The sequence below is a fragment of the Eucyclogobius newberryi genome, unplaced genomic scaffold (genome assembly GCF_026437365.1).
Source record: "Eucyclogobius newberryi isolate DKJ021-1_F unplaced genomic scaffold, fEucNew1.0.hap1 SCAF_6, whole genome shotgun sequence".
NCBI lineage: Eukaryota > Metazoa > Chordata > Actinopteri > Gobiiformes > Gobiidae > Eucyclogobius > Eucyclogobius newberryi.
This window is the reverse complement of record NW_027316278.1, coordinates 17,193,013-17,216,904: the sequence shown is the minus strand read 5'-3', so window position 1 is coordinate 17,216,904 and position 23,892 is coordinate 17,193,013. Positions and strand designations below refer to the sequence as shown.

At 40.0% G+C, this 23,892-nt stretch overlaps 3 protein-coding genes across 5 annotated transcripts; 2 read left to right on the top strand and 1 right to left on the bottom strand.

Annotated features, from left to right (window-relative positions):
* The first annotated feature begins 1,074 nt into the window (after positions 1–1,074).
* got1l1 (glutamic-oxaloacetic transaminase 1 like 1) lies at positions 1,075–5,203 on the top strand. The gene is made up of 8 exons (XM_072433297.1): positions 1,075–1,342; positions 1,981–2,162; positions 2,242–2,362; positions 2,979–3,196; positions 3,274–3,424; positions 3,821–3,986; positions 4,106–4,248; positions 5,052–5,203. The coding sequence occupies exons 1-8, from the start codon at positions 1,159–1,161 to the stop codon at positions 5,183–5,185; spliced, it is 1,299 nt and encodes a 432-aa protein (XP_072289398.1). The 5' UTR covers positions 1,075–1,158; the 3' UTR covers positions 5,186–5,203.
* Positions 5,204–10,201: 4,998 nt separating this feature from the next.
* On the top strand, positions 10,202–12,511 carry prlhr2a (prolactin releasing hormone receptor 2a). Its single transcript, XM_072433262.1, has 3 exons — positions 10,202–10,307; positions 11,114–11,553; positions 11,872–12,511. The coding sequence occupies exons 2-3, from the start codon at positions 11,114–11,116 to the stop codon at positions 12,503–12,505; spliced, it is 1,074 nt and encodes a 357-aa protein (XP_072289363.1). The 5' UTR covers positions 10,202–10,307; the 3' UTR covers positions 12,506–12,511.
* Positions 12,512–13,788: 1,277 nt separating this feature from the next.
* Positions 13,789–23,536, bottom strand: rab11fip1a (RAB11 family interacting protein 1 (class I) a). 3 transcript variants are annotated; one of them, XM_072432658.1, is made up of 6 exons: positions 23,155–23,536; positions 19,556–19,992; positions 18,214–19,084; positions 15,900–17,333; positions 15,516–15,621; positions 13,789–14,400 (listed from the first exon to the last, which is right to left on the bottom strand). In XM_072432658.1, the coding sequence occupies exons 1-6, from the start codon at positions 23,502–23,504 to the stop codon at positions 14,200–14,202; spliced, it is 3,399 nt and encodes a 1,132-aa protein (XP_072288759.1). In that variant the 5' UTR covers positions 23,505–23,536; the 3' UTR covers positions 13,789–14,199. The 3 variants fall into 3 exon arrangements, with proteins under 3 accessions (XP_072288759.1, XP_072288760.1, XP_072288761.1); XM_072432659.1 differs by having other exon boundaries at positions 13,827–14,400; positions 15,900–16,094; XM_072432660.1 differs by lacking the exon at positions 15,900–17,333 and having other exon boundaries at positions 13,881–14,400.
* Positions 23,537–23,892: the final 356 nt, after the last annotated feature.

Below are 23,892 nucleotides of genomic sequence, written 5' to 3'. Positions count from 1 at the left end.
ATGCCATGTTCAGCCTGCAGGTCCTTTTCACGGATGCGGAGCTCCACTTCCTGCTCCATTTATTCTTTCTGGAGAATAATATAATACATAAGTCGAGTCTTGATGTGTCAAAGACACCATCTTGGTCATCATCTCCCTGACTAAAGCCTTTTCCCTCGATTGCTCAGTTTGGCCGGACAGTCAGCTTTAGGAAGAGTCTTGGTGGTTCCAAACTTGAACCTTCAATGCTGTGTACATTTTTCTGTGCCCTCCTCACATCTGTGGCACTGATAACATAATAGATCCATGTTAACATAATAGATCCATGATAACATAATAGATCCATGATAACATAATAGATCCAGGCACCGTGTACAAAGAGGTTTGTGCTTTTACAGATCATGCCCAATCAACTGAACTGAGCACAGTTGGACTCCAGTCAAGTTGTAGAAGCATCTCAAGGATAATCAGAGATAAAACGATTTACCTGAGCTCAATTTTGAGGGTTTGTTATTTTATTGAAAATAAAACAATTATTTTAATTGAATTAAAATTAAGTAAAATCATCTTAATTATAAATCATTTTCAAAGAATTCAAGCAAAATTCTTTCACGTAGTCGTTATGGGATTTGAGGCAAATAATGAATTAAATAATTAGAATAAGGCTGTAACATAACAAAATGTTTAAATTTTGGATGCACTGTAAGTGGTTTTGGCTCTAAGCTAATGCTTAAATACATTTATATCAATAATGCACATTTTTAACTGTAAATCGTTATATGTTCAAGTAGCACCTTTATTATAGCTTTTATATTATTGGTATTCTGTTACCTAGACTTATTAGATATTTATTCAAGCTGCAGCAATGAAGTATTCTGATTCTAATAACATCACCATGGACACAGGTGGCTGACCCCGAAAGGTTACACGGTGCACGTTTAACCTGGATAAAGACTCGTTTGGCCACTGATAAAATAAAATAAACAAATAAATAAAATAGTGTTTTCCAGATCAGCTGTAATCGCTGTAACTCAGTGCAGACCCTGATATCAGCGAGGGACAAACTCATCCATCACGGTTGCCTGGTGACAGGGTTCTAAACGCGTGTGGTTTCCCTGGCAACAGCGGCCAAACAAATGGCTGCGTGAAGAGGGCACATAGCGGTTGATTTGTCTGCCTATGCTGGAAATGAGTCGTCCCAGCAGTGGCCCCGCAAAAAACGGGAACAGCAAAAATGAAGACATCTACCAAGAGGAGGGAGGTCAGGTTTTAAGCTCCAGCAGCGCGATGCAGCCTGAGATTAGAGTGCTGGCCACCTTCAGGAGAGACACAGAAGCAAGTAAAGTTTACCTGGCAGGTCGAGGTGAGTGCAACATGGGGCTGAGACGTGCAGACGAGACGTGTTCATGCAAGACTCAGTGACCTAAGTTTGATCAATCGTGTTGATGTTGGTGAAACAAATAAAAAGTAGGCGAACTGGAAACTGGAAGTAGGATTCTGTTCACTAAACTTTTTTTTGACAAAACTAATAACAAGAGCAACTTTATTCTTTTAAAAGTTATATTCAATGAAGACAAGAAAAAAAAACACAGATTGTACTAAAATACACAAAAAATACCCAGATTATTATGGGGGAAATTGCATTTGAAGGCTTTCGAGCTTGAAGTGAGCTATAACACTATAAGCAATTGCCACACAAAAAATAAAGCATTTATTATTGTTGTGTATAATATGTTGCAACAGTCCATCAAGCCACACATTCAATCATCAACAAACTGCTTAGCGAATATTAAGGCCAAATTGTTATCATAAGCTCAACGGTATTATTTATTTTATTTCCAGTTTTAGACTATATCTAATATGTAACATTCATAGTCAGTGAACATTACCTATTATTGTCAGTTGCTGTGTTGTTTTGGTTGCCATCAAGTTTAAATAAAAGAGAACTATTTTTCTCAATGGTTTGGACTTGGCATACTGCAACATCTTTCCTCTCCACAGAGTATTTTGGCGAGGATGGGCAAACAACTGAACTGCGCATTGTCAGTAAAATAAAGCACCAGTTAAGTGCAGACCCGACATTTCGTCCAGAGTACCCATCACCTCTTGGTTTGACAGAATTTACCAGGCAAGCCACAAAGATTACTCTGGGGAGCAGTTTGAAGCCATTACTGGAGAGCAGGGTACAATGTTTGTGTGCAATATTATTAGTGCTGTCCCAAACTACTACATTTACCCAAGGAAGTATATTTTCTGATGCAGGTCTTGGAGGTCCAAACTCCTGGTTTTAATGCTGCTGTGCGTCTTGGAGCTGAACTCTTGCGGGATTGGGTTGAAAACTCTCCTTGGTCAGGCCCAGTGTATCTGTCTGTCCCTTGTGACGGTAACTACTTTATTAATCAAATCAAATCAAATCAATTTATTTTTGTAAGGCCCAAAATCACAACAACAGTTGCCTCTGAGGGCCACAGGGAGAGATGAATCAACAATGTCTGTGGTGGCGATGAAGTCAGACAATGTTTGTGGTGGCGAGGGACGATGTCCCAGGGTCCTCTGTCCTTAGACTCTCCTTCTCGGCCAGGAAAAACTACAAAAAAACCTCTTTGGGAAAAAGGCGTAGAAACCTGGAGGAGTTCCAGTGAAGGAGAGATCCGACTCTCACAGACGGACAGACGGACACGAGGAGACTGGAGCTGGACCCACTCTTCAGGCAGAAGAGGGACCGTCGGAGTCGAGCTGGACCCACTCTTCAGGCAGATGAGGGACCGTCGGAGGCGAGCTGGACCCACTCTTCAGGCAGATGAGGGACCGACTGAGGCGAACTGGAGCCACTCTTCAGGCAGATGAGGGACCGTCCACACAGGGCAGGGACCACTTCACCAGGGTTAAGGGTTAAGGGTTATTAGTGTTGTTTGTCCCAGAAATCCTCCAGCCATTATGTAATATGACTGGATGGTTTTGTTTGTGTTGTTTCTATGTTTTCTTGATCCCTCCTGCAGGCTCATTGGCCAGTATCTTCCAGGCAGCGGGCGTCCACGATATCCGCCAGTATTACTACTGGGATCAAAAGCAGTGTGATGTTTGTTTGGACAAGCTTGTGGAGGATCTGGAGAGAGCGCCACAGCGAAGTGTTGTGGTTCTGTCTGCGTCTGGCCATTACCCAACCGGAGCAGACCTTAGTGAAAATCAATGGGATATAATTACACAAATCATTGAGGTAAATTTTGTTATATTGAAGAAACAACAGCTCATTGACATGTTTTCAAGTCACTATTTTTGTACATATTCTGACAGAGGCGTAGGCTGTTTCCTTTCTTTTTACTGCCTGTTCAAGCTCTCTGTACTGGGGACTTGGGGCAAGACTCAAGGGCCATTCAGAAGTGTGTGGAGCTGGGGATGGAGCTCATCTGCGCACAGTCGCTCTCCCACTGTTTCGGACAATACGGTAGAAAATTCACAGAATATCATTATATAACAATGGTTACTCTGAATATTTCTCTGGAAAAAGCATATGCGAATGGATAAGAAGTAAATAAACTTATTTTCCTTCTCCTTGCAAAAACAAAAAACTTTTAAATGTCTGCAGCACTCGTTCTCATTATGTTACGCACCACAGGATCTATCTGTAAATACAGTGTATTTTTCTATTGTAATTTAAAGATAAAACTAAATTCAGTATGTCATACAAGTATTTTGAATTGCAAAGACTAAATCATTATATCTGGCATACTAAATCAACATCACTACGCTCCATCAGCAGCAGAATTTGCTGTATTCAGGACAGAAAAAAAAAACTTATATGACTATTGATTTATTTCATAACTATAACTTTCTTTGCCAGGTGAGGGTGTTGGTCATCTTTTGTTTGTCTTAAAAGACAATTCCCTTCTGATAGCAAAGAAGTCTCTCGCTAAGGAGATTGTGAAATCCCTGTGGGCTCAGCCTTCTGTGATGGGCGCACATATTGTTGCCACCATTCTCAGTAATCCAGCCCATTTCATTGAGTGGTAAGTGAGGATTTGATTGAACAGTCTTTGAAAGTCTCAGTGGGCCTCCATTTTCCCTCATTGTTACTCATTAGAACCATTTTATTAACAAAATAGTTTCATTCTGCTTTGTTTAACAGGCAAGAGGAGATAAAGCACATTGTTGAAAGGTGCATGTTGATCCGACATGTTTTGAGAGAAAGACTGAGGAATTTGGGCTGCCCAGGCATTTGGGACCATCTCACTACACAGCAAGGACTGTTCAGTTGTATTGGATTAAGTGGTGAGAAATGTGAACATATGTGACGATATTAGCAGGGGGCTACAAATAAAATGCATTACATCTATTCCAATATCTGAATTCCAATATTATGGAATACAATGTTATATGCTACTTTTTACTGTTTCAGGTTGACTGCCTTGTCGAACATGTAAACGTGACTTGCATGGCTGATGATTAAACAGACAGATGTTCTCTCTCACATTCGCTATAATTGTCACCAATTTGGACAGTGAGCGCAGCAGATTTGGATTTAATCCTATAATTAGACTTGATGGGTTGTTTTAGCCTCAAAGACCAATGACTCCAGAGCCAAAAAAAGGTTCAAGTTCAAAAGAATATTAATGGCCTTCAGAAACTGGATCATCAGTATTTTGTATTGTTAAGCAACTTCACCTCATGTGTTCAATATTTTTACATAAAACCATTTGGTCACCTGAACACATGATTAAAGTTAACTAGTTAATTAACCATGTTTTTACTGTTAACCACGGTGTTCCCTCACCACAAGCGCACTTCAAGTTGTATTATGAATAGATACATGCATGTTTGAATAATCCTAGCCTAGATTTACACTTGATTATTCACTTATTCACAAAGCTCTTTCAACAATAAAAAACTCTGTTTGCTACGGGGACATGTTTTTTACAGGAAATCAATGAACCTGTTTATATTATTAAGCCATTTTAAATCAATATTGTGTTTTACAATTAACAGGTGTAAAATTACTATGTTTAATTTAAGATTAGTATTTCCTAAATGCACTCCCATATCGGCTGTGAGATCTAATCTTTTCTCTCATTTAGATTCACAGGTGGAATTCTTGGCAAACTCTAAGCATGTTTACCTTCTTCCAAACGGCTGCCTAAATGTGAGCGCACTCAATGGAGGGAACTTGGAGTATGTTGCAGAGTCTATTCATCAAGCCACTTCACTGTAACATTGTGACTGTTTACAGAGGTCAGGTTGACTGAAAATGTTAAAAAAGTAGGTCTACTCTTAAGATTAACTATGACATGGTTAAGTTTAAGAATTCCTATGTGTTAGCAGTTGCATGTATTAACGAAGATATACTGTAAAACTGAGAATGCTTCTACTGTCTAAACATAATCCTCACAAAATAGGTGAAAATACTGCCATCTAGTAAATGTTATTACCTATTATATTTATGTCCAAAATAAATGTGTACTTACATATTGTGTATTGGGTTTGTCACAACAATTTTAACTTTGAAATATATTTACACTTTGCACATTCACTTCCAAAGGGCCTCTTGGTCAGGTAATAATTGTAAACGTGAACTGAACATTTTTTAAAGATTTGAACAGAAATTTGTAATATAAAGGTGAAACTAAATCACAAATAAGTTATTTCTTAAATATTGAATAAACATCAGTAGTGTATTCTGCGACTGAAGGTGGGTCAAGTCTATATTTTCCTCTACAAAATAAGTGTTATTTTGATTTAATCTAAATGACGAGTCTGGGTTTCAACTCTGTCTTGACATTTTCTAAAAGGAATGGTCGGGTGTAAATGACCATGTTTTCCCCTGTTATATAGTCACATAAAAGCCTAATTCATGTTTTTTAAGAGAAACTTAACATCCTGAAGGGGCTCTTTTATTTGGCAGACACACCACATTTTCCCCTTTGCCTTACATATCAAAGAGAAAAGGTTTTTTTAATACAGCTGTGGGCTTTGGCTTCTCATTTGATTCAAATCAACCTGTTCCACACAATCAAGTATTGTTGATGCAGTTTTGAACTCACATCAAAGCATATATAAGGGAGAGTATGCCTGGAACATTTTAGCTGTCTTTTAAGTTATGTTTGATGGTAATTGCAAAAAACATACTAACCACTCAGGTCAATGTCCTTCAGTTGGTTCATTCACCTAAATTGGTTTTGACTGAATTGCAGCATATAACTTTTAGACTACAAAGATTCAACCTTATTGACTTGACTAAACCATAGCAGTAACACTGATTGTGTGACCTGATAATCTGGACTTGAAGGTTAAAGATTCAAACATCTGATAACATCTATTTACTTACATTTGTGCAAAAACTGATAAATAAAAAACAATCATGCACACTCAAATCCCTTGAAAACTTCTTTTTAATGCAAGTTTAGAATCCTCTACTAATAAAAACAACATCTTGTTATATAGTCAGATGATGAATAAAGCTTGGACACCCTGGATTTGGACTTGAACTTGGTCTTTATGAACAATTCAATTCAATTTACAAATGACTCACCTTAGATCTGTGAAGCCCATACTTATTATAAACTAAAAGGACATGGAGTTTTGGACAGGGGACCCATGTCTTTGTATCTATTAACAAACTCTCTAACACACTACTCAGTCATTGATTGGCGGGGAGCAGCCAGACGTGCCTTCATCCTGATTGGTGCAAATGATGCAGGTCCTTGGATGCAGAGCTGATCAACACTGATCAATGATTAGCCATGACTCACCCAGAATAGCAGGCTTGAGTTCCCCTCACACTGGTTTGTCTTAAAGTTATACCTAATGTAAGGGCTGGTCATGCTACATAGCATTTAACAACTAAACTACTATTTAAGTAGACAATGGACTGTTATATATTTCCACAGTATCACATATGTTAGAGTGCCAGAAATAAAAGTACTTATTGATCATTTGAACACCTCCCAGAAACATTTGAAACATTGAGACTGTTTTGTGGAGAATGTAAGAGCCTTAATGAGCCTTAGGTCCCTCAGCTTGAATGCATATGACAAAGGGTTTGTTAGGAGCAGCTTACAAAGTACTGACTCTGAAAGACGAGAATGTAGACTATGACACATTTCTTTAGAAATATAATTTTCTTTACTTTTTGAACCTTTTGTAACACTTTAAAGAAACACAAAACAACATTGTCATGGTCAGGATCTAGGATTTACAAAGACAAGATGTGCACCTCCTTCAATCTCTCAGCACAGACCAGCAGGAGTGTAGCCCAACATGATGCACTTCGTGTGTTTATGGTACAATGTACATTTCAGAATTTGTGCACAAAGAGAACATGCATCAACATTATTGGATGTGTGCTGGATTAACTTTGACCTTCCAGTGTTTTCACCACCTACTCCATCAAGAAAAGCCCTTGAATCCTTAAATCATAAAAAACAGAACAAATCTCTCCTCTCCATCTTCTGGATAAAGTGTTGTACAAGGGCCCTAATCTCTGGAAGAATCCTCGGCTTCATATTCTCCAACACATGTTTTTGCACTTGACTTTTTAGCATTTCCCTTTCATACCATTCATATTTTATTGGTTGGTTCAGTCTCTAGTAGCTCTTCTCACAGACCTAAAGCCTGTCTAACATTATGATGCCACACAGCACGTGCAAGGGCGAGAGTGGGGCAGCTTAATCTTGCCACATATCTACTGTTTGTTTATCTGAAGTAACCTAATTTGTTCAAAGCGATGCTAATCAAATGCTTTGCCCTTTAACTCTTTGTCCTGTACTCTCCTGAGCCCTTTAACAGGATTAAAGGTGCATTTATCTAACTATTTTCACGGGGGATCAATAACAATTTCCATATATCACTAAAGAAATACCTTGAAAAACATGCAGTCTCAAAGGGACCAGGGTTGCTTTTCCACAAACCTGAGCTGTAACGTGGCCTGGTAGCTCCACCTGTCTGTCGCTATGGAGATACGTACGCCTAATGCCATACTGTGGAACGTTCCAGGCAACGCAATAACATCTCCACGGAGACAAGCAGGCGGCGGCCCCTCACCAGAGAAGATATTGTGCACCTTTAAAATATCACGAGACATCATGATAACATATATATACATCCCCTTAAAGTGTATATTACTAAATTTGTTTGGTAGGATAGATCCTGTGGGAAATATTTTGTATAGATTTACGTCAGTCAAGTGGCCATTTGTGAAGAAAAGGTGAAAAATTAAAGGGTTACATGAAGCTGAGGTCTAAAACATCAACAAGCAACATTTCATCCAAAATGCGGTGGCAATTTACATACAGCTGACACATTAACACACATTTAAACAATAATTTTGCGAAATAAAGGTATTATTATTTGTTAAAGCATAACTGTTGTGAACATCGTAAACTAGGCAACATATAGGAAATAAGGGAGTTACAGCTTTCTTTTCACATGCCTGGGCAGCTTGATTTTATCAGATGATGGATAAAAAGGAAAAAATTAGGAAAATGTGTTACTGCTATTAATGACTTTAAAAGGGCACTTTGCAAGTTTGCAGGTGGAGAGAACATTATTGTCTCCATGGAGATGTTTTACCTTAAGTTTTACAAAATAGCATATCACCTAGCTATTTCTATGGAGAGTGTTTTTTGGCAATTGAATAAATTACAGCTATATATAAATTTAAACCAAACTGTGGGACTTTCCAGGCAAAGCAATATCATTTTCGTGAGACAAGCAGAAAACTTACTGTGTCTTTAAACTATACTGAGGTCACTTTAGTCTTCATTCAGAACCGAGAATCTGATCGACCTTTGTGGCTTAGACTCAGCTCTCCGTAGATTGGCGTTTATTTCACTTCACACCCTCAAATCAATCCTCAATGTGTGACCTGGGCGCACTAAGATCCGTCTGTGCTCATAAAAATGCCATAGCTACGGGGTTCTTTTCTCTTGCAGACACCTCATCACGTCATATAGTCTTATCAGTATGCGCCCTGCTCCCTTATTCAAATATTTAAAGATGACACTCACACATGACCCCAATGAACAGGGAAGTTGACGTTAAATTTGTATGGGTAAAATTATTTGACAGGCCGTTGGGAGAAATGGCCTATCCGAACTTCATGAAGAAACACTTGAGCTTTAACAAAGGAGCAGGGAATGTTTGTATTCTGAAGGATACTTTGCCCGTTTAAGGGTGAAATACAGTGCACATGTTGAGGTCTAAGATTATGATCATATAGAAGTTGTGAAATACTTATTCTAGTTATTCTAGTGTATTTAGTTATTCTAAACATATTTTCAGTAGCATTACTCGCATTACATCAGAAGAATTCCCTAAAACTCTATGTAAATAAAATGTCATATTTGTTCACTTGCTTCATTTCATGTGCTTGTTGTAAGTAACAAAGGGCTGGGGATTGTTCTAGTTTCACACAATTTACTCCCATAACTATTATTATTATTATTACTACTACTACTATTACTTATTACACTTAATAGTAGTCTATAGCAGTACAAATATTTAAGTTATAGATATATAACTTAATGGTAAAGTAGTAGTCAGTTTGATGGCTGTGAAGATGAAAATAATATTTTAGCAAAGGTATTATGATAGAAGTAGGCTATTGGAGAAAATTTCTATTCCTCTCAGTTCTGGATTTTATATATATATATATATATATATATATATATATATATATATGTATATATATATATACACATTTATTTATTTATTTTTAATTTTTATTTTTTTACTCGATGAATACCTGTGTACCTTTTATTTTTCTTAACGAATCAATACAGAGCTAAGGAAAAAGGCTTTCAGCAACTTTGCTCACTGCCTAAAACACAAAGTCTTTTAAAACTTTTAAAATAAAATTATTTTATGCCTTTTAGGCCATTTATGCCTCATTTGGTTTCCCCTGTATAAATAAATTATAAATATAAATCAATAAAAATCTAAATTAATAACATATAACATATATTTGTGGGAGGTTTAATTCCATGGGGACTAATTGTTAGCCTCAAGATAAATAATTGAGTTGAAGTATTTGGTGAGTGGTGAGCCTTCTCGATGCTGGTCAATCCTCTGCTGCTTAAAGTCCGGTGCGCACCGGAGACATGCGTCAGAAGCGCTCTGGATCTTGACGATGTCAGTCAAGTTTACGCGAGTTTAAAAACACGGAGCTCGTGCGCGCACATGTGTCTCCGCTGATCGCGGTCTCATTTAATCATTCCCCGCTCACAGAGAGACAGCAGACGCTCCAGGACGCGCGGCTCAGAGCGGCTCAATCCTTCCATTGCGCGTGTGTTGAATCCCATGATTTCTCCAGCGCTCTCACGGAGAACTCAGTGAAGGTAAGTGCAAGATAAGCATGATACTTTTTATTTTAACCTTATTTTAACATTACTTATCCTACTGACTCTTGACTGTGGTGATAAACCAGCAACGAATCTGTTTTGATAGTAAAACGTAATCACACCTAAATCCATGTTAAACCCGCTGCGTGCAGGCTGAAATACTGCTTTATGCAGCATTTGTCAGAAATATTTTTGCTGGTTATGAAAAACACCATTTCACCTGTAAACAATTGTTTCTGCTCTTGTTCACTTATGATACACCTCTCTGTTGGCCATAGCCTTATGGTGTCAAATGCATACACTAATGTCTAATGTAGAACATCATGTCACTGTGGAAAACTTACTCTAGACAATATCTGAGATCAACAATCATTTTACCTTTGGTTTGACTGAGGATATTTGAGCCCAATTTGGTCCTGTTCTTGTCCTATTTGAGCAGGTTTGGTCCCAGTTTTATCCCAGTTTTATCCCAATTGTTATGTGCTGTCTGTCTGTGTCGGGTGTGAACGCAACCTAAAAGTGCTTCTTATCTACATTTAAGTCACTGCAGACAAAAAGACTACTACAGACATCACACACGCCTTAAACTGCCGGAAACACTCTGAAACGACTCATTAAGTGTGCATGATAAAACGTTTCCACTCGGGGTTAATACCAAAGACTTGATGAGGCTTATAACACCAGACCTTCCACTCATTTTCTGTGGAGGCTGACACTCTGACATTTAACAGAGCATGTAATTGGGTGCACTTTACCTTTTGAATCTCATAATGACATTACCTTTTCTCTGCGAATGTTACTAGATGGGGATGGAGAGCACCAGCAGTTTGTGGCCCACAGAGGTGAACGAGAGTGATGCTGGCCAGGTGTTTGAGGTGTCTCTGCAGAACGGCTCCTCCAAACGCAGCCCTCAGTTCGAAGGCGTGGAGCTGCTGCAATCATTCAAGCCCCTCATCATCCCTTGTTACACTGTTGTGGCTCTTGTGGGCGTCTTTGGCAATTACCTGCTGCTCTACGTGATCTGCCGCACTCGCAAGATGCACAATGTCACCAACTTCTTTATTGGAAACCTGGCATTCTCTGACCTGCTCATGTGTGCGACGTGCGTGCCCTTCACCTTGGCGTACGCCTTCAACCCCCACGGCTGGGTGTTCGGGCGATTCATGTGCTACCTGGTCTTTCTCATCCAGCCTGTGACGGTGTACGTGTCAGTCTTCACTCTCACTGCAATCGGCGTGGACAGGTAAGTGAGTCAATAATAACCCACATTCATCTGTTAGCAGCAAAATGATGTGTGCAGGGGAAAAAAGGAAATAGATGGAACACAGCCAGGTGCAGATTGTTGGATTATTACATCCCATGACAGCTGCAAAAGTATGAAGATGGGTTTCAATAATATAAGTGCATGTCTCAGGCTGAAATAGTATATTGGTTGTTTCTGACATTCTCAGAATATGATACTGAAAAGCAACATTTTTTAGATTTGCATAACTGGACTTCTGTCAAATTCATGATTCCTCCCTTGGTTCCTCCCCTTCGTCTCCCGTTTTGGTCTTCACAGATATTATGCCACTGTGCACCCTCTAAAGAAGCGTCTCTCAGTTCTGTCCTGCACCCACCTCCTGACTGGGATCTGGCTTCTCTCCTGCAGCCTGGTGGCACCAGCAGTGGCTCACACTTACCATGTGGAGTTTAAGAATGAGGGCTTTACCATCTGTGAGGAGTTCTGGATGGGCCAAGAGCATCAGCGTTTGGCCTATGCATACAGCACCCTGTTTGTGACCTATGTCCTTCCTCTGTCTGCACTGTGCATCTCTTACCTGTGCATCTCTGTCAAACTGAGGAACTGTGTAGCACCAGGACATCTCACTGCGAGCCAGGCGGAGGCCCAGCGGATGCGCAAGCGTAAGACGTTTCGGCTGGTGAGCCTGGTGGTGGCAGCGTTTGGCATCTGTTGGATGCCCATCAGTGTATTTAATGTACTGAGAGACATAGACATTGGCTTGATAGATAAACGCTACTTCCTGCTCATTCAGCTGCTCTGTCACCTGTGTGCCATGAGCTCATCCTGCTGTAACCCTTTTCTGTACGCCTGGCTGCATGACCGCTTCCGTGCTGAGCTGAGGAAAATGTTCACGTGCAGACGACGAATCGGCATCTCTGCCAATAACTGTGCCACTGCCAGTGTAGTCTAGTCAAGAGCATTTTGAATGTAAATTTATACCTGAATGTTTTTATCTGTTCATCACTAAAGGAAACACTGTTTCTCTGCAACTCTGCAAACTGTCCTTGAATCACATAAAAACATTTGACTCAGACGTGATACCTTTGGTCACTTTCTGCCAAGCAGATTAAAATAAATATATTAAAAAGAGAAGTAACATTAAAAAAGCTACAAAATACAGATTGTACATGCTCGAGTCTGAACATACAGCTGTGTTTTTAAAGTTGCAGATTTGCTCTGTCTGCTCAAAGGCAGATGTTTATTGTGAGGTGTATAAATAGATATGTCCTTGTGCAGTTACTAAGATGAAATAAATGTTACATATTTTATGTTTATAAAATCTATAAACTCAACATATTTTTCTATTAAAGGCGGTGTTGACACTTTTTTTCAGCATTTTTTTTTATCGTATTTCCTCGTGGCGTGGATAAATCATTTGTCCTGCCACGTATCAATCATAAAACGCACCTATCGCTCACCTGCAGCCGCGTGCGGTTCGTGCCCACGTTTCCGCGTGCCTAAGCGCATGGATCTATCATAATATAGATCCCTCAGTGTACGGGGCAAAATGAAGACGGAGAAAGACAGTTCGAGCTGACGCAGAAGTGGACAGAAATCTAGAGATGTGATGCACTCCGTTGTGCTAATAAACAAACGCACGTGTGTGTTGTATCAGTCCGCATTTCTCAAATCGCCGAAAAATCGTCCATACCGCCTTTAATCTTGATGGAATTTCTTGCAAAGTTTACAAATAAAATGATTCAACTTTATCAATGTGTTTGTTACCTGCATCTTGTCTACTTTTCCTCCTCAAATAACATGAAAGACACTGAAACACACATGCACAAATATGTACTTGCTTTTATTTTATATTATTAAAAATAAACCTTTGTGTTTTGTTCAAAAGCTTTCTAGATTTTCCTTTGAATATTCTTTCGCCACAACCCAATGTCACAGAAAGGTCGCTGGGCAGAAATACGTCAGAAGGCACAGGTCACATTATTTAGAATCAATATTGCTTTCGACTTATAGACCGAATATACCAAATATAAATTACAGACAAGGCTGTGACAATAGTAAGTTATCTCATCCTTTCATAAATACAAAATTCCATGCATTAATCATTGTAAAATAAGACGTGAGATTTTTTCAAATTATCATAAGTATGTGCACGCAAAATAATATATTTGACCAATGTCGACATACAAATACGATAAGCAAGATACACCAACAATATTTTCTTTTCTCATAAGCATTAAGTTCTTACATTCTTGACTAAATTAAGGCATTTCAAATTCATCACCACTGGTTTATCAGGGGTGAATACAAGTTATGTGCGAAGTCAAATGACAAAAATATAGGACTCATTTTGACAATTTCGTGTTTTGGTGAGCAAAAAATACAGCAGCAATACATTAGTAGTAGTTAAGGGAGCCCAGTGTACAAAAATAAAAGTGTCATAGTTTGTTGACTATACACCTTATCTATTTTGGAATTAAATAAGGCATTTCAGTGTTTTAAATGATTAAGATCTTAGTGATACAAAAAAACATTACCACAAATATGTGTTTGCTAACACTTAGTGAGTTGAAGACAAAAGTGCATATGTTGTGTTTTCTGTCTTACTCCCTCGCATCATATATACTTAAGGATTAACACAACTCCTTAATGTGGTTTAGCATCTAAGGAGTTCAAGATGCTGGGCTTCTCCTCTATTACACGCACCAGTAGGTTGTCTATGTACTCTTCCAGCTCCACAATCTTAGAATCTTTCTTCGACAGGTCCACCTGCTGTTTCACCACCATTGTGATCAGTTCTTCTTGTGTTAGCTGTGTGTAGGGCCCGCTCTCAGAGGATCCAGACACCTACAAGGATACAGTACATATTATCATAGAACATTAGAGTAAACGTCAGCTCATTAATGACCATTTACATGAACAAATGTAAATATGCCTTATTATAGCGACACAGTTCATTTACATCTGCAGTCTATAGGCAAATACAACACACAGAAATGAGATTTGTTGTTGTTGCTACTGCTGCTTTTAATGATGGTCGGTATAAGAAATTTAGAAATTAGACATTTTAGACAAACAGAGTAATGTGGGGCATGGCATATCTTTATCTCAAGAGGATCTGGATCCCACTGGCCTTCACAGAGAGAGAGTGAGAGTGAGTCAATAATTTTGAGTGCACTTAGGAATAGTTAAGAGACCAAACCTTTTATAATAGTCCCGGAGAAAAAACATTTAGTTTGAATTTATTACTTTCACTTTATTCTAGAGTAAATAACAGTCACTACATTATGTTACCTGTCCATTATAGAAATGGGCAATACCACTGATATTGTTTCAATCTGATACCAAACAAATATCACAATATCTATTTGATACCGATACGAATTAATTTTGTAGTGCATCGATGCTACTCTAATAAAAAATATATATACATCATGAGATTATTTTCATTATCATTAGCCACAACAGTTTGAATTGATGTCAAAATTAAATATATGTGCGCATTAACTAAAATATGAACATATCCCAAAATATTATTAAAATATACTATTTTTAATTTAATAGATGTCTGATGGTTTTGCATGAGAATAGATGCTTTTTGATACCTCAGTCAGCATCGGTACATTCATTAGTGCCCTCTTAGTCAACTATTTTTAGGCTTGCCATTCGTCCCACAAAGACAGAGAAGTAAACCATACCATAACAACATGTAGCTGCTGTATCTACATGCTCCCTCTCTCTCCTGTCTGCCTCTTGCTCATATGCCATCTTCCCTGCGGCTAACTGTCCCTCCCTCAGAGCATCCAAATACTGCTGCTTCCATCATTATTCAAGAGTCAACACATTGGGTTGCTATGACTTAACTCCCACTGAAAATGTATAATTGCTTCATTTATGAAGCAGTGCCCTTTAGAGAAAGAGATTATCACTATTAGTGTGTAAAATGCGTTATTCCATGTTACCTTGTATTTGGATGGTGCACTGTCTTGACCCTTGATCTCTTTAAAAGCAGGCGTGCTTGATGGTGGATGGCTATCCGCTGGGTTCAGGGGCTTGACAGCATGTGGTCTGTAAAAATATATATCGTGTTATGACATTTGTCCTGGAAAACCACATAAAGCAGGGTGCATGCACAAAAGCAACAATTTGAAGTAGGTCAGTTTCATAACAACTTAAGTAGCAGGGGAAAGTGAATTATTTTCAGCTTGTGATGTTTTTGATTTTGTGATCGCTCTAAACACAATCTCAACCACCAGGAAATATGCCACAAAAGCCCAAACAACCCCCAAACACCTCATTTGCCAGTTGAAAAAAAAAAAAATTGCCATCTTTGCAAAAGCTCTCACCTGCGTTGGGACATAGCTAGCCCACCTCCATTGCTAGTCTGCACACTGACCGGCTGAACCTCAGATGGTGACACCAATGCACTTATTGGACTCTTGCCTCCCGACAAACCACCAGCCACTTGTTCCTCCAAAATTACAGACAGGGGCTCAGAAGAGGGTGTAGAAGCGACTGTATCAGCTGGTAATGAGTCTTCTCTGTCATAAAAATGTTCGGGCTCAGTTGGACGCTGTGGTGTGTGAGCTTTGGACTGTTTTGGTTGAGAGATATTTGAAACAGTGAAGGGATCGCTTGTTATAGCTGAACTAAAAATGCTATCAAGATCACCCGGCGTCATTCCTTGTTCTTCAGGTTTTTTCTCCTTGTCGGTGAACAGATCTACATTCTGAAATGGTTGCGTCTGTCCCCATGGGTCGTTAGAGAGGAAATGGTTGTTAGGGAAAGGGTCAAATTCTGTGTCAGGAGCCTTCCTATCCGATTCAATATTGCTCTCTGATATTAACGTGGATTCCCTGCCACTGGGCTTTTGTCTTGGTCTGGCGGTAGGTGCTTCTCTGTTAGCTGTTCTTTGACTAATTCTTACGTTTTCTTGTGGTGACCTATCTGTTTCGATCTGACTTCTTGGTCCGGGTGCCTGTACTGCAGAGGCTGGGTGCAACACTTTACGAGATGAGCCAGATTCTCCATTGGTCCTGTCAGTGGTCACACGTTTCTGCGTCGAATCAGGGACCACAATGGATGATCGATTCTGACTCGAGTTCTGGCGTGGTCTGAGGCTTGTAGTTTCAGTTGGCGGCTTATAATGGTCTGGTTTTATTTCTTTTGGAGGTTGTGGCGCTGCAACACTTTTAGAAGAAACTGGTTTACGGTCTTCGGTGTGCGTTCGATATTGCCGCACAGGAGTTGAGCTACTTTGAAGAGTTTTTTGATGCTCTTCAGGACCGTCGACACTCATCTCGTTGCCTGTGAACACAATTTCACCGTCTCTTTTCTTTTGATTAACTTCGGCAATGATATGATCCCAGTGAGTGTGCCCTTGGACGCCGTGCCTCTTTTGGGGAAACAGTGTCTCATAATCAGGGAGTGGTAAAGACAGCCTTGGGGTTTGTTGTGTGTCTGGTTCCACATAAGCTGGGTTGAGGATCTCTCTGCCTCCACTTTGTGTGCCATTGACTGTGTAAGATTGCGGCACCGGGGCTCTCCTCTTCTTATCCGCCATGTTTTCTGAATCCTCCGCTGGCGAGGAGAGGTCGTCGGTGCTGCCAAGAGACGTATCACTCAAGTCTTTGCTTCGAGGAGCAAGTGAGACGTGTAGATCTCGAAAACAATCGGAAGTTTCAGAGGGGACCACACTAGCTGGGGGAGACTCTGGGGAGGGATGCAGCGAACTGGTGGTTTGATAGTCAGTGGGTTCAGGCTTCAAAGTGTCAGTCAATCTGCCAAGGGGTGAAAACAAAGGCCTACAGGTCAGTGTGACCATTAAACATACTGTACAACCCATCACCATAATATCAGGGTAAAACTGCGGGCTACAGAACTGTGCGAAAACTGAATATAAAAGCTATGACTAAAAGTAAACGCCTCCAACAGAACAAAGGCACAACTCTGCACCTATTATTCCCAGCTCATGGCATGCTACATAAAAGTTAAGAAACAACAACTGTTTCAAGAGAATATCTAAACGACAAATACTTATGCGAGGTATAAAACTTCTTACCATTTAGGATGCAAACGCAACAACCAACACAGAAGAAAAACAAGCCCCTTCAAGCGCTGATGCCAATACTGAGCTGATTTCGTTCCGTATGCGCGGAAGTCCAGCCCTCAACCTGTTCTACTACATCATCCCAACAAAAGACACGCCCCGCCATCTACTTCGCACCAAACTGGTCCAGCAGGTCCACCAGCCACTAGTAGGAATGTGCAATTTTAGTAATTCAAGACTCCCATGATGCATGTTCTACATACAGGGGCTTTTCAAATGTCTTTATCAACAGTATATTGTTCACAAAAATGTAACAAATACAAAATTAAATGTAACTGAAATACAAAATTAAATTTAACTGAAATACAAAATTTAAAAAAAAACAGTATGCACAATATGTCAATATGTCAAACTCAGTGGGCTTCCTCTGCACACATTTAAATTTAAGAAAAGACAAACAAGAAATCAGTAAGATGCAAATAATATATAAATAAAAAATAATAATACAAAAAATATATATTTTAGTACAGTATAGACTATGCTGTGCGCGTGCAATACTTTCATGGTTTTCTTTTTTTGTTTGAATAATGATTGTATTTTCGTGAGCCTACCTGGGTTTGACTTTAGCCGTGCGGTTGAGGAAGACCATGGCGGAGGGGATGGGAGCGCTGCTGTTCGGTTTGGACTCGTTGGGGCTCTGTGGTGGACTAGAGCTGAGGGAGACTTCCTCAAAGGGTTTGGTGGACTGTTTTGGAACTGGAAGGTCCTGAATTATGATGGGTGTGGGCGGCTCCTCTGGGACCACCTCCTCCTTCTTCTCCTCTTTCTTACGAATCATCCCGAAAAGGGAGGTCAGCCGCTCACTCATAGAAGCCTCCTCTTGTTTTTTCTGCTCCTCTGCCTTCAGCTGCTCCTGCCTCTGTCTCTGCTCCTCTTCAGCCGCCTCTTGCCTCTGCACCTCTTCCTGCCTCCTCCTCATGTCCTCCTCCTCTCTGTGCTTTCTTCTTTTGGCTTCATCTTCTTGGAGCTGTCTCTTTCTTTCCTGTTCCTTCTGGTGGCGTCTTTCTTCTTCCTGCTGTAGTCTAAAAGCATCTGCTCTCCTCCTTTCTTCCTCCTCCAGCCTCCTGGCCTCCGCTATTTTCCTCTGCTCCTCTTGATGGCGCTGTTGCTCTAGAAGGGCCCTCTCTGCGGACTGGCTGCTTGAAGATGCTGGAACATTAACACTAAATGCAGGGACATCTACTGGGACATCAAAGGGTTGTTTATGGATATCTTCCACAGACCCATGTCCTGAGCTGTTCAGGCTCATAGTAGAGCCAGACTTTGCCTCAGCCTCTTCTGCATAAACATGACTGCCATTAATGCAGAGGCTATTCAGATCATTTTGCTTAGAGCGGTTTAGTAATGAGAAAGGCCCTTGGGAAACCTTGCTGTCGGAGCTGCCAGTTCGCTTGTGGCCCAGAAATTTGAATTTCTTCTTAACTGTGAGATACAGAAGTGTGACATTAACGTTTGGAAGTTGCAACAATAGCAGGTGTTATTGCGTCTTTGTTAGTTCGGATTAAGGCCTGATTACAACATCGGGGTTAAATAATCATATATGGCGTAGTTCATTAAATGTGCACCATGTCATTTTTTTGGTGAGGAGTTCTGACACCTCCTCCACTCCATGGAGACAGGAAGGTAACACTGCCAGACCAAGTTACAGGTCAAATCTGTAAATGTAAATTATCTTACAGTAAATGCATGTTTTTAAAAGTATTTTTTTTAGCAATGAAAAACACCTCTAATTCAACAAGTGCAAGATGGATAAGTTTAATGCTATAGTGTGGAACATTCTAGGCAAAGCAATAACATCTCTATAGAGACAAGCAGATAGCATTAGAAAAGTTTAAGTTACTTTGGGTGTGAATAGTTTGTAAACCATTTCTTAAACTGCAAAGATTGACTTACCATCAGGAGAGTCAATATTCAGCCCAGAGGAGCGGCTGCTACTGAGCGAGGAGTTCTTCTCCGGCAGAGTTCCCAGGGTGGACATAGACTGAGAAACGTTACGCTGCAAGTTTGATTTAGGAGCAAACAAGGTTTTGAATTTAGATTTCTTTTTCACTCCTGGAGATTGGCTGAGCGAGACAGAATCACCCTCTCCCTCGCTGTCTGTGAGGACCCGACTGACAGAAGGCACAATGGCAGAAGCTGAATCCGAGAAGCTGTCTTTTTTCTTCCCACGCACTTTGTCCTTGATTTTGGAAATACGGGATCGAGGCTTGTCCTGCATGGAGAGGTCCAACATGCTCGCTGAGATGTTGTTTCTCAGGAACTGGATGTCGAGCAGCACCTGCCCTCGAGCTTTGTCCTCCTTGCCGGCTTTGTCCACCAGTTTGAACCAACTGTAGACGACACACAGAATAAGTCAGATGTTTCTGACAAAGGAAATACAAATAAATAAAATAATTTGATAGTAAAAATATACATAATAAGGAGGACCCTGGCACTGCTATGAGCACTGTATGTGTAATGTATAGTATCTTGCGAAAGGAAGCAAACCAACACTGAGGTGGTAACATCACCGTACACCACTACACCACAGGCGAGCACAAATTGAAGGCAAAATCATAGTACTGTATTTTCCGGATTATAAATCCCACGTTTTTTCATAGTTTGGCAGACTTAGACTCCGGAGCGACTTATATGCGATATTATTTGTTATTTTCACACTGACAACCGCATTTCACATGACAACTGCAAGAGGGCGCTCTAGGCTCTAAGCGACGCAGAAGAAAAATCTGCACTTCCTCTACATCAGGGAAGAATTCAATGGATTTAGTGATTTGGGGTAATACTGGTGCTTGGAACTTGAACATAAAGAACTTGTTAGCATGTTCTTTATGCTATAGTTATCTGAATAACTTAATATGTTACGTTAACATACCAGACACTTACCACAGTTGGTTGTCTGTGCGTCATGTAGCTGAAGGTGTTACGTTAGCATACTTACACCTATTCATCATGTTCTTTAATCTTTATTATTTTAAACTGCATTTCAAAATGAAATGTCTGTTCTTGGTCTTGGATTTTCTCAAATAAATGTCCTTGTACTCCAGTGTGACTTATTTATGTTTTTTTCTTCTCTATTATGCATTTTTTGGCTGGTGCGACTTACACAGTAATTTGTAGGTACGTTTCTTTACTATGGGAAGTTGTTAGCCATTTTTAGCTCTGTATCTGAAAGGGCAACAGAATATCATATATTAAAACCTTGTTTAATGATTTAGTAATTTATTGACACACTCAGCAAGTAACTAGCATGAGTAAATTATTTGTAGTCTTGTTTATACCACTGTATACTTAAATGTAACATAGAAAATCAAGCTTTAGTGAAATATTCTGATTCATTTCGTAAAAAGTCCTCTAGATTTTAGTCTAGATGTACTTAAGCCATCAAGTACTAAGGCCTTGGCCTTTGAAAGCAGGTTCAATGCTTACAAAATATTATTAATATACTAATTTCTGAAAGCCAAACATTTGAGACATTGACATATGTCAAACCTGTGTACAGTGCGTTCTAATTCACACCAACACAGGACAATGACAGCTTTAAGGACCCGCCTCACTCTGTTACAGGATCAACACTTCTGTGTAGTGGGAGTGTTTTCTGGAGGCCTACTCTAAATTTAAACCCAGACGTAATTAGTCCAAAACACACTGATGGTGTGGTTGCGAGAAACGCCCTGCGATTTAAGTGTTCAACACAAATTATGCCTGTTGCTGTCATAGTGGGAAAACTATGACCTTTTGACAGTTTTACTGGACAAAAATGATATTGCATAGAATAGATTTGCTCCTACATTTCTAAACAACCATGCACGACTCTTGCATATCAGATCAGAAAGCAAAGAAGGTGCATATGTCGAGTGCACTATAGCTCTTCTAAGTTTAATTAACTGGGACGGTTAAGTTGTTATAACTGTTCTCTCACTCATCCAGTTTGACAAGTTCCTTCATTCACTTCTCTTTCCATGAGTAATTATTAACAAGATATTGGCAATTTTGTGAGTAGGAATGGGTAACTGTGAGGATATCCAGATAGTGAAATTGTAAATAATACACTGCCTCAAGACAATAAAAAGTGAGTCAAAGTACAAAAATAACACTGGTCCTATCCAACAATGGTAAATATGTGGTAAATACCAGACTTTACCCCCTAGTTCTGTCTTTTTCCACACTGCACACTAAAAGCTCTATCACTAGAGGTTGACAAGTGGGTATTTCAAATGTATGTATTAAGAGGATGTGATAATCATCTTGTTTGTGTCGAGTGTCCTCTACTTCTAAAGGCTGAAACAGTTATTATACAAATGAGCCGATTAGGACTGTCAAGTGTCAACTAGAGGGAGAAAATCTGCAACTTTTTGAGATGATATTAAATTGTTATTATTAAATTGTATTTTATTAACACTAGGAACATCAAGTATTTACCATAATAATGTGTTGCCACATAATATTATACGTCATTGTTGTGTGACCTGGTCCAATGGAAACAAGTAATGGCTAAGCTTATGCAGTAAGCCATATATATATGACCAACATTATTGTATCACAAACCATGACGGCAATGTTCTATTTCAATAGAAAAACAAAGTCGTCAATGTCACGCCCTCAAAAGGCATGGCTGGGAAACTCAATAGTAACCTAACCCAACATGCTCCTCGACCAAGCTAACAACATCTGATACCTGCAATGAGAGGACTCAAGGAGAACTGCCTCCAGTGCAAGTACCCTTTGCCTGACCACTATAAAATGCACAAAGCAAACAGTTGATAACGCTTGAGATATGGCAAAGTGAATGAGGTCATGCACGACGTGTGTGCAGTGGAAAAGAGCTGTCCTTTGGTAATGGACAGCTCTATTCTCAGGGCTTTCTTTGCTAATCCATTTATGTAAAAGGATGTATATGTGTCTCTTATACAACATATTGATTTGGTTCTGGTTGCACCTGTGTTACACACATCCAGGCAAGATCACAAAAGACAAGAGACTGAATTGTTTAGACCTGCTCACACCCATTGTAGCTACTCGGTAATTCTATAATTTCCTGGTGACTAGTTGCTCTTTAGGTTTGACTTAAACTCAGGTTTCAAACCCTATAGTGCTACGTGGAGATTATTGACTACTATGATATCCGTGTCTAGTTTGTCATGCTTTCATGTAAGAATAAATTATAATAGATAGAAATGTAAACATCTTGAGGTCAGCAGATCCCACCTAAAGTAGTCTGCATGAGTCAGAACACTTTAGCCTGTGTGTTTCTGTTACAGATGAAATACTCTATCCTACAGTAAGACTGCTACAGCAATTAGCACCATTAAGCAGTAGCTTCCCTATCCAGCAATATGAATTATTAGGCCTAATACATAGAAATGAACTTGAGTCACTTTTGGGGTGTCGTTTTATCCCCCTAACCTGGCTTTTGATTACCATGTCACTTGTGTGAGTGGTCTACAGGCTCTTGTGGGGAGAAGACATTTCACAATCATGTTGAGAATACTTACTCTGTCCTTTGGCGGGCCTTGTTGTCATGCAACGCCAGTAAATTGACCACAGCCTGTCCCAGGAACTTGTCCAGCCCCACTTGGGCCCGATGCATCACGATGACGTGCAGGGTGCAGCGATCAGCGTTCCCAGGGTGGAACAGCGGCAGGTCAAACGCGGCCTCCTCTTTCCACACTGGAGACACACATTTCTCGGACACAGTGGTTGAAAATTTGTCTTTTGCCACTTGAATGATGGCGTAGGCGTCGTTGGTGCCATTCTTCCCCTTTGCGCGTAGGTCTTTAGCCTGGTGCACCGTTACGCGCACACTTGTGGGGTACCACTGCTGACTCTGATCGACCAGCGACATCCTCAAGTCTGCCAAGGGAGTTAATTAAAGTTAGAGAGAGGTTTGTGGTAAGACGCTGACTCGCAGATAAACATTCCCCGGCCGTGCCACTCTTCCCCGTTACTGTAGGCTTGCGTTACCTTGTATCAGGAAGCGCAGGTCTGTGTCGTAATGCTGCTCCCTCCGCCTTGTAACTGTCTGCTAAACACTAGCTCAGAAGTAGTACAACACCTTGTTAAAGTTCACCATAAACCAAAGCGGCACAATGACAACACTGTGCAGATTAATCCTAAGAGGCTTTCGTCAAGGCTCCTGTGTTGTTTCTCTCCGCGTAGTCTCACTGCGGACTTCCCTGATGTTTGAAAGTTTCCTCCCATACTCTACATCCTTGGACCTAATTGGATCATAT